Genomic DNA, 17,630 nt, shown 5'->3' with positions numbered 1-17,630 from the left:
GGCAACTCTCTCTCTTTTAATATATTGTTCATTACTTCTTTAAACAGTAACATCAGGGTCTGTCTCAACTCTTTATAGTACCTTACTGTGAAACCGTCTGGACCCGGAGCTTTCCCATTCTTCAATTCTGTTATCACCACCTTAATCTCCTCGCTGTCTATCGGAGTATTCAGCCTCTCCCTTGCTTCTGTCGGAATCTTTTGCACCTCTTTCTCTTTCAAATACCTCTCTATTTCCTCGTATTGTTCTTTTCCTTATTCCTATACAGTTGGCTATAAAAGTCCAGGAATCCTTTTCTAATACCTTTTGGGCTGGTTATTTCTTCTTCTTTCACTTTTATTTTGTATATCGTCCTTTGTTCCTTCCTTTTCTTGATCTGCCAGGCAAGCCATTTTCCTGATTTATTTGCAAATTCAAAATTGTTTTGTCTCAGATTCTTGATGTTCCATTCTACCTCCTTATTAATTATCATTGCGAATTGAGTTTGCAAGGCCCTTATGCTCTGTCTAATTTTCATATTGTTTGGTTTCTTGATTAATTTTTGTTCGTTTTCCATAATTTGTTTTAAGATCTCATTCTTTTCTTTCTCTCTATTCTTCTTTTTAATTGAGTTTTGTTGTATACAAAACCCTCTCATTACTGCCTTGCCTGCATCCCACACTGTACTTATTTTCGTCCCCTTATTACAATTGTCCACAAAATATTCGTTCAGTTTCTTCTGAGCCTCTTGTATAAATTTTTGGTCATCAAATAAATAATCGTTCATTCTCCATCTGAACGTTCTTTCTACAAAACTTTTAATTTCCAATTTGATCAGACTATGGTCTGAGATTACTCTTGGTTCAATTTCCACTTGGAGAATTCTTGGAATTAGTTCGCCCGAAATCCAAATTTGGTCAATTCCGGACATCGACTGATTAGGTTCTGAATAAAATGTGAATCGTTTTCCCAGTGGGTTTCTTAACCTCCAAATGTCTATTAGGTTGCAATTTTTAACCAATTCAAAAAAAGTTTTAGGTAATTTCCCTTCTTTTGTTCCACTCTCCCTTAGTCTGTCCATTTCTATTGAGATCACCCCGTTCATATCTCCCATCAGAATTATCTTTTGATCTACATATTCCAACAACCTTTCTTCCAAATTTTTATAAAAGTCAGTTTTATTTCCATTAGGTGCATAGATCCCGACAATTATTATTTTTTCACCTTGCCAATTTATTTGAACCCCGATAATTCTCCCTTCTTCATCCTTAAAAATTTGTTGGGCTTCTATCTTATTTTTTATATACAGAATCACTCCTCTTTTGTTTTCTTTATCTGAAGAAATAAATTCATTCCCAAGTCTTTTGTTTACCAAAATCTTCCTATGCCTTCTTGCCACGTGTGTTTCCTGCAAACAGATTATATCTAACTTTTTTTTCTTTAGGAGTTGTTCCACCTTATTCGCTTAAGACCTCTTTTAATCGGGATTGCCCGTAAGAGGGTGCCTTGTAGGCCCAGTCTCACTTGCATGTACAGTAGCTATCACGGTGTAATTGTTGGATAAGCCAGATAATCCTTTTGTTGATGTTTGATCGGGCCAGTTTGTTCCACAGCTGTTCCCTGTCTATTAAATCAAAGACTGAGGAGAAGTCAATGAAAACTTTGAAGCACTGCTAGTTGCAGGAAGGGTTTGAGGCTGTCGCACCTCAAAATAAATTCTCGTTCCTTGATACTTTCATAAATGTGCAAACGTAGCCGGGGGGGGGGAGGGGTGTCACCTTCCTTGCTGAAAACTTGGCTTCGACCACAAGCAAGCCATAGCATACCCTCCAACATTTCTCCAATGAAAATAGGGACGTCCTATTCCATAATCATAATAACAATAATGCGACCTCTGAGCATTAACCATAATTAAAACAGTGCCTTAAAAGGTTGAAGAGAAGGTCAGTGTGTTCATACCCTCCAACATTTATCTGATGCAAATAGAGAGAAGAAGTAAAGGTAAAGGTACCCCTGCCCGTTCGGGCCAGTCTTGCCAGACTCTAGGGTTGTGCGCTCATCTCACTCTACAGGCCGGGAGCCAGCGCTGTCCGCAGACACTTCTGGGTCACATGGCCAGGGTGACAAGCTGTATCTGGCGAGCCAGCGCAGCACACGGAACACCGTTTACCTTCCCGCTGGTAAGCGGTCCTATTTATCTACTTGCACCCGGAGGTGCTTTCGAACTGCTAGGTTGGCAGGCGCTGGGACCGAACGATGGGAGCGCACCCCGCTGCAGGGATTCAAACTGCAGACCATGCGATCGGCAAGTCCTAGGCGCTGAGGTTTTACCCACAGCGCCACCCGCCCTGCCCAGAGAGAAGAAGACAGTTCAAAATTACAACAGGGGTTTGTGGGAGATCACAGCTCAGAGGCAGATGAGGGGGAAAGCTGGGAAATAATGGGAGAGGAGGAACAGAAAGAGGAAGCACCAGGAGGGCAACACCTGACTGACAGTGTCTTTAGAAAGCATTCCAGACCCCACCTCTCCCAGAACCCGGCGAGCCTTGAAAGTAGTAGAGCAAAGGGCCCTCAGCACCACACGTAGGGGAGAAGGTGATGAATGAGGAAGTGGAAGGAAAGGGGGTGGAGAGTCACTCGGGGCAACACCATTATTCCAAGAGGCTGCATTCCCAAGCCTCTCTCTGTGAATATTGAATAAAAAGCAGACGGTAAGAAACATGTCCTTGTCTTATCTGTTCCTGGCAACCTGCTCTGGGGGTTGGTTCCTCTGCTGCCTGATAGGCAGCTAGACTGGTGACTGGCCGCTGAGACCATATAACATTGGTCCTGAAACATTGGCCTCCAGTCATTTCCGAGCACAATTCAAAATGTTGGTGTTGACCTTTAAAGCCCTAAACGGCCTCTGCTCATTATAACTGAAGGAGCGTCTCCACCCATATCGTTCAGCCAGGACACTGAGTTCCAACTCCGAGGGCCTTCTGGTGGTTCCCTCACTGCTAGAAGTGAGGTTACAGGGAACCAGGCAGAGGGCCTTCTCGGTAGTGGCGCCCGCCCTGTGTAATGCCCTCCCATCAGATGTTGAAGAAATAAACAACTATCTGACTTTTAGAAGACATCTGAAGCCAGCCCTGTTTGGGGAAGTTTTTTATGTTTGAGGTTTTATTGTGTTTTTTCTGTTGGGAGCTGTCCAGAGTGGCTGGGGAAACCCAGCCAGATGAGCAAGGTATAATTAATTTGTTTGTTTGTTTGTTTGTTTGTTTGTTTCCTATCTTGGGCTGCAGCTCCCTCCTTACAACATTTATTCTGTTATCCCCAGGTTGGGCATCACTTTCCTTTTGGGTGACGACAGAGGCAAAGTACTGTAGGTGTTGAGTAATTCCACCTTCTCTCTGTCACCCAATAGCAGTTCTTCTTCTCCATGTTGAAGACCTACCATTTGCATGTTCTTCCTCTTACTTTGGACATAGCCGAATAAACATTTGTTATTATTTTTAATCTCTCTTGAAAGCCTGAGCTCATTCTGAGCTTTTGCCAGCCTGACTTTCCCCCTGAAACTGTTGGCTACTCTTGTATACTCCTCCTTTGTGATTTCCCCTTTCTTCCATTTCTTATACATTCCCTTCTAAACTCTCAGCTCATCTTTAAGCTCCTTATGCAACCACATCGGTTTCCTTAGATCCCTCCCACTGGGACGGCTTCTGTAAATCCAGGACTATCCCTGGAAAATAGGGACACTTGGAGAGGCTGCCAGGGTGCTGCTGGGGAGGGGCTGCCTGCCGCTGCCTTGGGACAAGGCAGGATATCAACAACTCCCTGGCCAAAATTTGAATTTGAATTGATTTATTATGGTCACAGACCACAAATACGGACATATACAACAATAAAAAACACATAAATATAAATAGGTAAAAATTAAAATCCATAAGCTAAAACACAGTAAGTAATGTAGATATAAAACAATTAATAAATAGGTTAAAACCTTAACCACTAATTTAAAATGTGCATGTTAAGACATTGGCCACTAGATTCATTCAGAGCTTGTCTCCTTAGTTTTATAGCAGTAGCACAAAATTTAGCCACTTTTAAGGTAATCTTTGGTTCCCTGTCCTCTATTATATATTTTAGGTAGTCGTCATCAGATCTACTTGGAGTTCACTGCATAATGGAGTGATAAATATGGAATGTATGACCCTATAATAAAGACAGTATAGTAGGACATGAGTAATAGTTTCAACTTCCTTCAAAGCACATGGGCATATTCGCTCTGAATATGGTTTACCTTCAAATCTTCCCTGCAAAATTGCAGATGGTAGGACATTGCATCTGGCAAGGGTAAAATATCTTCTAAATTTGGGTATTTCTAGCTTGGATAAATACCTCACTGGAGTAAACCCCCTTCCTGTTAGTAATTTCATTCTACCCTGCTGGATCATATGATCCTGTGTTTACTTTTCTGTACTGTTGTGAGTATGGCAACGGAAGCAAGTCTGTAAGAACTTCCGCTCTTTGTTCTCTCACTCTCTTCTGAGAGACTGTCTGTGCGAGAAGACACAGCTTACAGCTCGTCATGATGTTTTTGTTTATTTTGCTGTAAATAGAGACTCTAATGCTACATTTCCAACACAACCGCGTGTTTCGCTGAACTCTGCTAAGTGTGCTCTCATCTATGGATGTGGGTCACAATGCTTTGCGTGGCAAGTCCCCTCCCCCACGTGAAATGAAGACACTAGACACAGTATTTAAGGTTAATGGGCATAAAAGGCCACAACTTTATTGATTACAGAATTGAAAGGTATTGGCCTTAGGCATTGGCTCCTATCGACTACCCGGCATGGGGACCGGGAAGGGTTGTCCACAAGCCGTGGGAGTCCTGTTGAAGTACGCCAACTAGGATCCCAATGGGTGTCACCGCTCTGGGGCGTGCAGGAGGCCCTTACCTCCCTAGGTTTCGGACAAGGCAACGCCCCCCGGAGTCCTCTACCGGACTACCCTTTTCTTTTGGGGAAGGTGATGGCGTTTCCTTCCCCCCTTCATTTGCATAACAATTGACCCCTGCCAATGCCTAACCGCCACTCGAGCGAAGCTCGCCGCCAATACCTTCAAGCCTGCAACCAATTCCTAATCCCTGCTATGATGTCCCCCAGCCAGATATCGTTTCCAACGTCAGATAGATGCATGCCATCGCATCTGTAGAGGGCCTCGTTGCTGTACTGGATGCCGGGGTGGCTGATGACACACCCGCCCAGAGCCGCCACTCTACGCTCCACAGCCCGCTGCAAGACCTTTCTTGCCTTATTGATTCCAACCGGGCTCACACAATCCCTCCATGTCCTCCTCTCAAGCAACGAGGACCACAAAATAGTCACGTTTGGGTAAACCGCCATCAATTCTGCAAAGTCGTCAAAAATGTTCCATCTCAAGTCAATAGCTTTGCGGTACGCTAGGTCATTCTCCCCCAACTGGATAACCAGGGCATCAGGGGGGCCCTCGGAGGCAGCTCTCGCCATCACTGCTGGCATGAATTCGCACCAACGCATGCCCCTCCTCGCCATCCAGGTCAACTGGACACCCGCTGGCAGGTTCAAGTTTTTCCCCAGCCCGGTACTCATTGCACGCAGCCTTGCCAAATGCACAATACTATGGCCTACCAGCCAGATGCGTACCCCTCGGCAATCTGAAAATGAAATAAACAGGGAAAGCGAGGTCAGGCGTGCACCTAGTAGTCATAAAGTCCGTCTTACATAAGCTCTGAATGCATTCGACTTCCAGCGGCCCAGATCCTTTATCCTCTCTGCGGAAAGACCAAGATGCGCCGCCGTGGTTGCAGCGCCGATCCGAAAAGAGTGAGCCGCAAATTCACCCGCGGGTAGCCCGCATGCGGCCAAAGCCCTTCGCATCACCCGTGTAAACTGATGCCTGGCCAAAGGTGAGCCGTCAGCGTGAATTAAGAGGGGGCCTGGGCTACCAGGCCTTAGGTAAAGAAAACGCCTCGTATCCCTAACCGGGCATGGGCCAGGGCCTTGCACTGCCGGTAACCTTAGAAGGGCCCCCCTCCCCTGCTGGTCGGTCTTGGAGCTCCGAACTTGGACTAAAAGCTCGTTTGTTGACAGGGTCAGATCACTTAAGAGGATACCCCTCCGGGCTTGGAAAGCCCCCCCGTCGCAAACCACTTCCCCTATGCGAAGGGCCCCGAAGAAGGCTATGGAGTAGGCAGCCGAGAACAGGCGAGCCTCATATTTTGACCAGCATATGGCACGTAATTTTTTGTGTATTTGGGTCAGAATGTCAAAAGTTATGGGCCTCCTCATGTCAGAACCAGGTGGTTGCTGCCGGTGCCACCCATCTAAAGCCTTACGCACTATAAATTTGGCGCAAGGGTCGGTGTCGAAAAATGTTTTGCAAAAATATGAAATCCCTGCAGACTGAATATTGAGAGTCCTAGGGGCCCTGCCCAGCTCCCTCAGGTGAGCTAAATAATGGAGGACTTCCCTCGCTGAGGGAACCGGGTGGCGTTTTGACTTGGGAAACTTATTGCGGAACATTAGGAAGTCGGCCCACGCTTTCTTGTAGGATCTCATTGTGGAAGGGGCGACTGCACCGAATACTCCCTTCAACACTTCTTCCTCCCAAGACTCCAGAGATGCTCCGGGAAAGGTCTCGATGACTGCTCCGCATCCGGCGCTAGTAGGCAGAAGCGCTCCATCTGAAAGCGAGACAGAGCATCCGCGATGTCATTATTAATGCCGGGCACGAATTTGGCCGAGAAATATATATTGTTCTCCAGACACAAGAGGACGAGGCACCGCAACAGGTTTCCCACCCTAGGGGAGCGGGTGGCCTGCTTGGCAAGAACCGCTACCACTGCCTGGTTATCTGTGTTGAAGCAAACCCTATGATTGCGAAACTGGTCTGTCCAGAGGTGCACTGCCACCAAGATCGGGAAAAATTCCAAAAATGTGAGGTCCCGAGAGATGGGCTGGCCCTGCCAGTCTTTGGGCCACCTTTTTGCACACCACTGGCCCCTAAAATAAACTCCGAAACCCAGGGACCCCGCAGCATCTGACTGAACCTGGAAGTCGGCATCAAGCGCCAAGGAGTCCTGCCACAGGGATATCCCATTATAATTTTCAAGGAATTGCAACCAGACTTCCAAATCTGCCTTGACTTCTTTTGAGAGGCGAACCCTATGCTGTGGTGCCCTGAGACCAGCCGACAGTCTTGCCAGCCGGCCACAGAAAGGGCGACCCGGGGCCACTACCCTACAAGCGAAATTTAAGTGACCTAGCAGGGATTGAATTTGCCTTAAGGTCAGCTTCTTTTGCGGCAAAAACTGTAGTATTGTTTCTTTAAGGGCACAGAGTTTTTCCCGAGGCAGTCTGGACGTTTGGGCTATAGTATCTAATTCAATGCCTAGGTAAACCAAAGAAGTGGATGGACCCTCGGTTTTTTCTGCGGCTAATGGCACCCCTAGCTCGCCAGCTAGGGCTGTGAAAGCCTCCAGGAGGGCGGAGCACCGCTGCCTGCTATCAGCCACCAAAATAAAATCATCGAGGTAATGCGACACGCCCGACGACCCTGTCCTAAAGCGTAGGGCCCAGTCGAGAAATGTACTGAACGACTCAAAAGCTGAGGGTATAAATAATAAATTATTATCATCATCATTATTATTATTACTCCTTTATGGGTCTGGATCTTCTTAGTTAAGTGTCCCTGCCGATCACATCTAATCCAGAGCAGAGCCTTGTGTTTTCATACAACCTACGAATAAGAATAAAAAGGTGTCTGTCTATGTTTGTGCAGCTTAGTTTTTCCCATAGCCTTGGGGTATAAGATCAGAGGTGGACTTAAAATCTATAAAAGCCGCATAAAGAGATCTTTCTTTTATGAGACATACTTTTCCACAAGATGTTGGAGCACAAGTCCTTGATCTATGGCTGACCGTTCCACCCTAAATCCTGCTTGTACTTCTGTCAAAATGTGTTCCTGATCCATCCAATCCTCTAATTTATTACGGAGATGGGCAGTGTATAGTTTACTAATTATACTTAAAAGACTAATCGATCTATAATTTGATGGTTCAGATCTATTCCCTTTCTTATATAATGGTATGATAATTGCTAATCCCCAATCTTCAGGGATAATTGCCAATTGATCAATGCTAGTAAACAAGGCTGCTAGCACTGGGGCCCACCATTCAATGTTGGCTTTAAGTAGCTCAGGAGGAATATTATCTACCCCATGGGCTTTAATTTGTTTGAGATTAAAATAAACCGATGCATGTCCTCTATAGTAACTGGGCCATTCTGGGCCAGCTCTGCTCAAGGGCAGAAAAGGTGACCGGGATGGTTGTTGGCTTGCATATAGAGTTTGAAAATGTGTTTCTCAGATCCCAGCTGGGATGGCATATTCCGCTTCAGATGGGGTGCTTTGCCAGCCTTTTGCAACTACTCTCCAAAAGGTGGCTGGATATTAATAAAACCTCAATGGGGTTTTATTAAGCATTGTCATGCTTCCTTTTGGGCCTGATTCTTCTTCTTCTTCTTTTTAATCAGAGATTTGTATTTCTTCTTAAGTTTGAACCACTCTGTCAGACGTGTAGGCAGATTAGTAAATCTTGTATTTTTCCAACAGAGTGTATTTCATAGCAATACATTCCTGATCAAACCAGGATTTAGATTTACTGGGTTGTGAAGACCATCGTAATACCTTTTTTTGACTCAGACGTATCTGGAGGTAAGAGACCATATCCTGGAACAAAACTATTCTTGTTTCAGGAGAGGAGGTATTTAATAGGGTGTCTCACATGGATAAGCATTTGTCTGAGTGCACCTTCCTGGAAATTTCTTCATCCAATTCTCCAGACCACTAGAAAATCCCAGTTCTGTGTCAGTAGTTAAGGGAAATTCGTGTTCAGCGTTGCAAATTATATCATTTTCTACATCGAGGAATAGACATCATGGTAAGTGCTCACTTCTATGTAATCCTCCACTTTACACTCTAGCACCCTATTCAAAAGATTATGACACTACAATATAGTCAATAGTTGATGCTCCTAAGCTTGATATAAAAGTAAATTGCCCATCCTTATCACCTTCAGCACAACCGTTCAATATCACCAGATCTAACCTGCTGTTGTTGTTTAGTTGTTTAGTCGTGTCCGACTCTTCGTGACCCCCTGGACCAGAGCACGCCAGGCACTCCTGTTTTCCACTGCCTCCCGCAGCTTGGTCAAACTTATGTTCGTAGCTTCGAGAACACTGTCCAACCATCTCGTCCTCTGTTGTCCCCTTCTCCTTGTGCCCTCCATCTTTCCCAACATCAGGGTCTTTTCCAGGGAGTCTTCTCTTCTCATGAGGTGGCCAAAGTACTGGAGCCTCAGCTTCAGGATCTGTCCTTCCAGTGAGCACTCAGGGCTGATTTCCTTAAGAATGGATAGGTTTGATATTCTTGCAGTCCATGGGACTCTCAAGAGTCTCCTCCAGCACCGTAATTCAAAAGCATCAATTATTTGGCGACCAGCCTTCTTTATGGTCCAGCTCTCACTTCCGTACATCACTACTGGGAAAACCATAGCTTTAACTATACGGACCTTTGTCGGCAAGGTGATGCCTCTGCTTTTTAAGATGCTGTCTAGGTTTCTCATTGCTTTTCTCCCAAGAAGCAGGCGTCTTTTAATTTCGTGACTGCTGTCACCATCTGCAGTGATCATGGAGCCCAAGAAAGTAAAATCTCTCACTGCCTCCATTTCTTCCCCTTCTATTTGCCAGGAGGTGATGATCTTCGTTTTTTTGATGTTGAGCTTCAGACCATATTTTGCGCTCTCCTCTTTCACCCTCATTAAAAGATTCTTTAATTCCTCCTCACTTTCTGCCATCAAGGTCGTGTCATCTGCATATCTGAGGTTGTTGATATTTCTTCCGGCAATCTTAATTTTGGCTTGGGATTCATCCAGCTCAGCCTTTCACATGATGAATTCTGCATATAAGTTAAATAAACAGGGAAACAATAAACAGCCTTATCGTACTCCTTTCCCAATTTTGAACCAATCAGTTGTTCCATATCCAGTTCTAACTGTAGCTTCTTGTCCCACATAGAGATTTCTCAGGAGACAGATGAGGTGATCAGGCACTCCCATTTCTTTAAGAACTTGCCATAGTTTGCTGTGGTCGGCACAGTCAAAGGCTTTTGCATAGTCAATGAAGCAGAAGTAGATGTTTTCCTGGAACTCTCTAGCTTTCTCCATAATCCAGCACATGTTTGCAATTTGGTCTCTGGTTCCTCTGCCCCTTTGAAATCCAGCTTGCACTTCTGGGAGTTCTCGATCCACATACTGCTTGAGCCTTCCTTGTAGAATTTTAAGCATAACCTTGCTAGCGTGTGCAATGAGTGCAATTGTGCGGTAGTTGGAGCATTCTTTGGCACTGCCCTTCTTTGGGACTGGGATGTAGACTGATCTTCTCCAATCCTCTGGCCACTGCTGAGTTTTCCAAACTTGCTGGCATATTGAGTGTAGCACCTTAACAGCATTATCTTTTAAAATTTTAAATAGTTCAGCTGGAATATCATCACTTCCACTGGCCTTGTTATTAGCAGTGCTTTCTAAGGCCCATTTGACTTCACTCTCCAGGATGTCTGGCCCAAGGTCAGCAACCACACTGCCTGGGGTGTACGAGACATCCATATCTTTCTGGTATAATTCCTCTGTGTATTCTTGCCACCTCTTCTTGATGTCTTCTGCTTCTGTTAGGTCCTTACCACTTTTGTCCTTTATTATGGTAATCTTTGTGGCGGGACGCATTGCTGATCGCCTTGCTGATCGCATGGTCGGCGGTTCGAATCCCGTGGCGGGGTGCGCTCCCGTCGTTCTGTCCCAGCGCCTGCCAACCTAGCAGTTCGAAAGCACCCCCGGGTACAAGTAGATAAATAGGGACCGCTTACCAGCGGGAAGGTAAACGGCGTTCCGTGTGCTGCGCTGGCTCACCAGATGCAGCTTGTCACGCTGGCCACATGACCCGGAAGTGTCTGCGGACAGTGCTGGCTCCCGGCCTCTAGAGTGAGATGAGCGCACAACCCTAGAGTCTGGCAAGACTGGCCCATACGAGCAGGGGTACCTTTACCTTTACCTTTATGGTAATCTTTGTACAAAATGTTCTTTTCACATCTCCAATTTTATTGAACAGATCTCTGGTTTTCCCCATTCTATTGTTTTCCTCTATTTCTTTGCATTGCTCGTTTAAGAAGGCCCTCTTGTTTCTGAAGAAACTGAAATTGACCAATTCTATGAAGACTTACAACACCTTCTAGAAATGACACCAAAGAAGGATGTTGTTCTTATTATTATAGGGGATTGGAATGCTAAAGTAGGGAGTCAAGACATAAAAGGAACAACTGGAAAGTTTGGCCTTGGAGTTCAAAACAAAGCAGGGCAAAGGCTAATAGAGTTCTGTCAAGAGAACAAGCTGGTCATCACAAATACTCTTTTCCATCAACACAAGAGACGACTCTACACATGGACATCACCAGATGGGCAGCACCGAAATCAGATTGATTATATTCTCTGCAGCCAAAGATGGAGAAGCTCTATACAGTTAGCAAAAACAAGACCTGGAGCTGACTGTGGCTCAGATCATCAGCTTCTTATAGCAAAATTCAAGCTTAAACTGAAGAAAGTAGGAAAAACCACTGGGCCGGTAAGATACAATCTAAATCAAATCCCTTATGAATACACAGTGGAAGTGAGGAACAGGTTTAAGGATTTAGATTTGGTGGACAGAGTGCCTGAAGAACTATGGATGGAGGCTCACAACATTATACAGGAGGCAGCAACGAAAACCAACCCAATGAAAAGGAAATGCAAGAAAGCAAAGTGGCTGTCCAACGAGGCCTTACAAATAGTGGGGGAGAGAAGGCAAGCAAAATGCGAGGGAGATCTAACCTATTAATCATTTGTAAAAGACATAGGCCTGCAAAATTGCAGCACTTCTCTTTGGAGAGCCTGGAAGGTATAGAATGAACTTCATCCAGTTCAGAGCATAGCTGTCAACGTTTCCCTTTTTTAAAGGGAAATTCCCTTATTCCAAATAGGATTCCTTGCAAGAAAAGGGAAAAGTCGACAGCTATGGTTCAGAGGGAGATTAATGATAGTAAGCATATAAGGTATCATCTGTTTGACCAATTCTAGCGTTTACAGTAGGTATCTGGCCACTATTATTAAAGCTTCAGGAAACCTATTAGTCAAATATACGCTTCCAACTTGACCCAAATATTTTTTTGCCAGCTGTTTTTTTATTTGAGGGGGAATATATACATTAATTAATAAAATATTATAAAATTTGCATCTTGCTAGCACAGCAATGGCTAAATGATTCAGGGGCTCCAATATATCAAGGGAAGCCCTCAACCTTGTTGACACCAGGGTACACAGACCTCCTTTGGTTTGTCCACCCTGATCACTAGGGTTAAACAATATGCATTGTGACCCAAGCCTCTTGAAGAAATATGATCTCATGCTTTTGAATAAATTCTATAAAAGAGGGATCTGGTGCCTTTTTTGTCCAACCTGCAGTCGGGGCATCCTTTGATGGCATAGTTTTGTCAGGGAGCTTTAGTAAGTGTTACCAAGATAGAAGCAGTCTTTATACCTTCAGTTGGAGAATAAAGCTCCTTCGATATTTCTTTTGTACTAATCTGGGTACCCACATGTTCTTCCAAAATTTCATTCAAGTCCAGCTGTATGGCGGGTTTGCTATCATTTGAGATTATAGGTACAATCTCCCCTGCCCAAAATAGAGCGTATGAGTGCGCCATAGCCATTGACTCTCTGATGCAGGTTATGAAGAAAGTAACATTTGGTTACAGAAGAGTGATCTTTAATACTGTGTTTATCACACACACACACACACACACAGAGAGAGAGAGAGAGAGAGAGAGAGAGAGAGAGAGAGAGAGAGAGAGATTTAGCTTGCTTTAAAAAAAGAATGCCACTAAAATGTGGCACAAAAATCCAAAGTGCAAAGTGAACCATTAAACTCACCTGGGATGCACCAGCCTAAGACCGTGTAAACAATCCCAAGGGTTTATTGCTCTGTGTCCCCTCAGCTGCTATCTTCCCCTGAGATCAATATGGTCCGACCCTTGAATCTACCCTGATCTCTCTCAATGCTAAGACCCAAAAGGAAACCAACGTCATGCTATTGGAGAGGGAGCTCTCTCTGCCCTCCTTCCCACATTCATCATCTTGGTGGGACAGTCACTTGGGAGACATGCAGGCGACTTGCAGTTGGGTTAGGGGGTGCAATACATATCTTGCCCCAGGCACTGGCAACTCATGCTATGCCACTGGAGCAACCCTGTTCTGGGTCTCCAGGGATGTTTCTGAGCAGTACTCTGCTACATGACATTAATTCCTTAATTGGAGGTTTTTAAGCAGAGATCAGGTGGCCATCTGTCAGGGATGCTTTAGTTGCAATTCCTGCATTGCAAGTGATTGGACTAGACCCTTTAGGTCCCTTCCAACGCTACAATTCTGTGATTTTTGCAGCTCCATCTCTTGTTCTCACTTGCCTCTGCTGTTGTCTTCTCTCTCTCTCTCTCTCTCTCTCTCTCTCTCTCTCTCTCTCTCTCTCTGTCTCTTGTTTCCTTTATGCACATCTTTGGGATCTGCATGCTCGGAATATTCCCTTGTGGAATCTTCCAGCAAACAGTGTCCCTCCATCTGTCATCTCATGAGCAGTCCTGGGGCAGTACATAGAATCTTTTGAGAGAGAAAGAGAGTGAGACTTTTGCAACGTCACTCATAAAAGTGGGTTGCATCATATAAACAGTGCAGTTGACTGTGGCACCAGTCCTGTGTGAATAATGCCCAAGCAATTGATTTGGAAGGCTGTAAATCTTGCCTCTCCCTGCAACCAAACACTGAGAGTGGTGGGTGCTTTTCCCAGAAGTTGGCTTCTGCTGCCTTCTCTGAAATCCAAGATTCTCTATTTGGATTAGTGATACATACCTGCATACATAATTTTATTTGTATGCCACCTTTCCACAATTAAAACCTTGCTCGGTGCAGCTTACAACATGAAAAACACATAATTACGAGCGTAACAAAAGTAGTCATAAATAATAACAAAGTAAAAAAGAATACAAATTGAAACAATTCCCACATAAACCATAACATCTGAAATAAAGATACCGTATTTTTCACCCTATAGGACGCACTGGCCCATAGGACGCACCTAGTTTTTTTGGGGGGGAGGAATAAAGGGAAAAAAATTATCCCCCCCCCCAGCTGCGGCTTCAGCGCACCCCGCGCTCCGGGCAGCAGGCTGCTATCCGCAGCCTAGGGAGCCCTGCGGGAACTCCCGCAGGGCTCCCTAGGCTGCGGATATCTGCCCGAAGCGCGGGGCACCCTGCTTCAGCGCGCCCCACGCTCCGGGCAGCAGGCTGCTATCCGCAGCCTAGGGAGCCCTGCGGGAACTCCCGCGGACTCCCCAGGCTTGCTGATAGCTTCCTGAAGCCTGGAGAGCGAGAGGGGTCGGTGCGCACTGACCCCTCTCACTCTCCAAGCTTCAGCGTAAGCCTGCATTCGCCCCATAGGATGCACACATTTCCCCTTCATTTTTGGAGGGGGAAAAGTGCGTCCTATAGGGCGAAAAATACGGTACCAAAAAATCAATAAAGGCAAACCCCTCCCCCAACAACATCCCCTAAACAATACCCCATCCCAGTAGACTTCTAAGTGTGGGGTTCCCCTCCCTCTGAAGGAGCAAGTTTTGGGGTACTCCTGCATACATCTCAGTCACTAGAGCCCCCGGTGTCCTCTATGTCCTCCTTACCTCTCTTACCCTGACCTAGCCACTGTGACCCACGCGACGGTCACCTCCAGACTTGATTATTGTAACTCACTCTACGTGGGGCTGCCCTTTAGACTGACCCAGAAACTCCAGTGGGTGCAGAATGCTGCGGCGAGACTCCTTATGGGGTCCTCACCGCGGTATCACATTCACTCAGTGCTATACCAGCTGCACTGGCTCCCGGTGGAGTACAGGATCAGGTTTAAGGTGCTGGTTTTAACCTTTAAAGCCCTATATGGCCGAGGACCCTTGTACCTATGGGACTGCCTCTCCTGGTATGTCCCATGGAGGACCTTATTGTCTTCAAATAAAAACATCTTGGAGATCCCGGGCCACAGGGAGGTTAGGCTGGCCTCGACCAGAGCCAGGGCTTTTTCGGCTGTGGCCCCGATCTGGTGGAAGGCTCTGTCACAAGAGACAAGGGCCCTACGGGACTTGACATCTTTCCACAGGGCCTGCAAGACAGAGCTGTTCTACCAGGCCTTTGGCCAAGGCACAGTCTGACCCCCCTCCTTCAGTAATCCTCATAGAACTGTAGCCCAATGGTTGCCATTAATTTGATTCTGAATTGATTTTAGAATGAATTAATTTTAGAATGTATTTCAATTAATTGATTGTGATTTTATGTAAATTGTGTTACTTTTACTGTTGTTAGCTGCTCTGAGCCCGGCTTCAGCTGGGGAGGGTGGGATATAAATAAAATTTTATTATTATTATGATTATGACTGGGAGGGCCTTTTACCAGCTTCAGCTGGTTTACAAACTATAGCTTCTTGTGCACGGGGACAGTCTGACCACTGTAGTACATGCGTTGGTAACCTTGAGGCTGGACTACTGCAATACATTCTATGTGGGGCTTCCCTTGGGCCTGGATTGGAAGCCCCAGCTGGGAAAGAATGCTGCAGCCAGATTGCTGACAGGAGCTTCTGGCTGAAAGCACATGACACCATTTTTAAAACAGGTGCACTGGCTGCCCATCTGCTACCAAGCCAGGTTCAAGGTCCTTGTGTTGATTTACAAAGCTCTAAACAACTTAGGTCCAGGGAACCTTAGGGACCACATGAATCCTTGCAATATCCCAGCTCAATCAGTGAGATCATTGCAGGAGCATATTTGGTCGTTTCCAAGTGTTATACTCTGCTGTTAAAGATTCACCAGACACCTTCTGTTTTCAACTTTTAAATCCCTGCTGGAAAAAAATCTATCCTGCCAGGCCTAAGCAGGCAATTAAAAGTACATCTCCCACAATGGATTGTTGAGACTTGTTTTGGTTTTAACTTATTTTTAGCTTTTTATTATTTTACTGTATGATTTTATGCTTTTACATTGTTGTAAACTGCAGTTATATATTTTTATGATACAACGGTTCATAAATGCTTTTATAAATTAATAATAATAATTGAAACAATGTGGGAGGAATTGGACACCTGGTCTTCTGATTGTTCCATCAGCACAAGTAGAAACCCATGAAGGCAACAACCAAAAGGCAGACCCAGACAGGGCTTTGCAGGTCTTCTGGGGTCATTCAGTAGGGATCATGGGTTTGTGCTGATGGAAGTAATCTAGAAATGTGTCCTGTCTTGCACACCAAATAATTGTATTGCATTTTTTAATAATTGCATATTCTTGGGAGTGATGTTTTCTCCAAGGCATCAAGAAGGTAATGTGCACTTTAGAATAACTTCCCTCCATCCTCCTGTTTTGCAGCGTTCTCCTTCCTTGATTCCAGGACAGGTTGACCTTAAGATTGCAGCAGATATTTATTTTAAGAAGATCCTGCTGGATCAGGCCAGTGGCCAGTCTAGTCCAGCACCCTGTTCTTACAGTGGACAACCAGATGCCCATTGTGGGAAACTACCAAGCAGGATTTGAGCATGAGGGCACTCTCCCCTCCTGCAGTTTCCAGCAACTGGGATTCAGAAGCAGTACTGCCTCTGTAAAGGCAGAGTGCAGCCATTCTGGCTAGTAGCCATTGATAGCCCTCTCCTCCTCCATGAATTTCCCTAATCCTCTTTTGAAGCCATCCAAGCTGGTGGCTATCACTGCCTAATGTGGGAGCAAGTTCCACAGTTTAACTATGTGCTACGTGAAGAAGTCCTTTCTTTTATCCATCCTGAAGCTTAAAACAAGAGAGAAAGATCAATTTGCCTAATTGTTCACTGATTCTCTTTTCACTTTCCTGCTGGCATTTGCTAATCTTTCTCCTCCTCCTCCCAGGTACCGGATGCACAAATCCAGAATGTACAGCCAGTGCGTCAAGATGCGGCATCTCTCCCAAGAGTTTGGACGGCTTCAAATCACTCTCCAAGAATTCCTCTGCATGAAAGTTCTGCTCCTCTTCAGTATTAGTAAGACACATTTTTTCATAGGTGCCTTTTTATTTCCTTCTCTCTTTCTTTCAAAAAAGAATCATAGAGTTGTAGGTACCTCCCAAGGGTCATCTAGTCCTACCCCTTGCAGTGCAGGAATCATAACTAAAGAATCCCTGACAGATGGCCAGAGATACATAGCAGACGTTTGCTGTACTGATGGTTGGGCATGGCTTGCCTTTCTTAAAGAACTGCATCTTAGACATGCACACAGTATTTTAGTAAATTATTATTATATTAATTGATATTTATATATTGCAATTATTCCCCATATTCTTCTCCAATGAGTTCATGGTGGTGTATGTGGCTCTCCTCCTCATTTAATCCCCACAACAACCCAGTGAGGTAGGCTACGCTGAGAGGTAGTTACCGGCCCCCAACACCACCCAGTGAGCTTCATGGACAAGCAGGGATTTAAACTTTCTCACAGCTC

At 45.2% G+C, this 17,630-nt stretch overlaps 2 protein-coding genes across 2 annotated transcripts in view; one reads left to right on the top strand and one right to left on the bottom strand.

Annotated features, from left to right (window-relative positions):
• The window catches only part of LOC144326286 (androgen receptor-like), a 90,182-nt gene that overhangs the window by 52,865 nt on the left and 19,687 nt on the right, over positions 1-17,630 (top strand). Inside the window, exon 3 of the mRNA XM_077922845.1 lies at positions 17,046-17,176. Coding sequence (XP_077778971.1) covers positions 17,046-17,176 — 131 coding nt within the window. The remainder of the gene's footprint in view (positions 1-17,045; positions 17,177-17,630) is intronic.
• On the bottom strand, positions 5,706-8,937 carry LOC144326415 (uncharacterized). Its single transcript, XM_077922981.1, has 2 exons — positions 8,922-8,937; positions 5,706-6,685 (listed from the first exon to the last, which is right to left on the bottom strand). The coding sequence occupies exons 1-2, from the start codon at positions 8,935-8,937 to the stop codon at positions 5,706-5,708; spliced, it is 996 nt and encodes a 331-aa protein (XP_077779107.1).

The sequence above is a fragment of the Podarcis muralis genome, chromosome W, assembly GCF_964188315.1.
Source record: "Podarcis muralis chromosome W, rPodMur119.hap1.1, whole genome shotgun sequence".
Classification (NCBI taxonomy): Eukaryota; Metazoa; Chordata; class Lepidosauria; order Squamata; family Lacertidae; genus Podarcis; species Podarcis muralis.
Note: the sequence above shows the minus strand (reverse complement) of the source record. Positions and strands in the feature narration are given on the sequence as shown.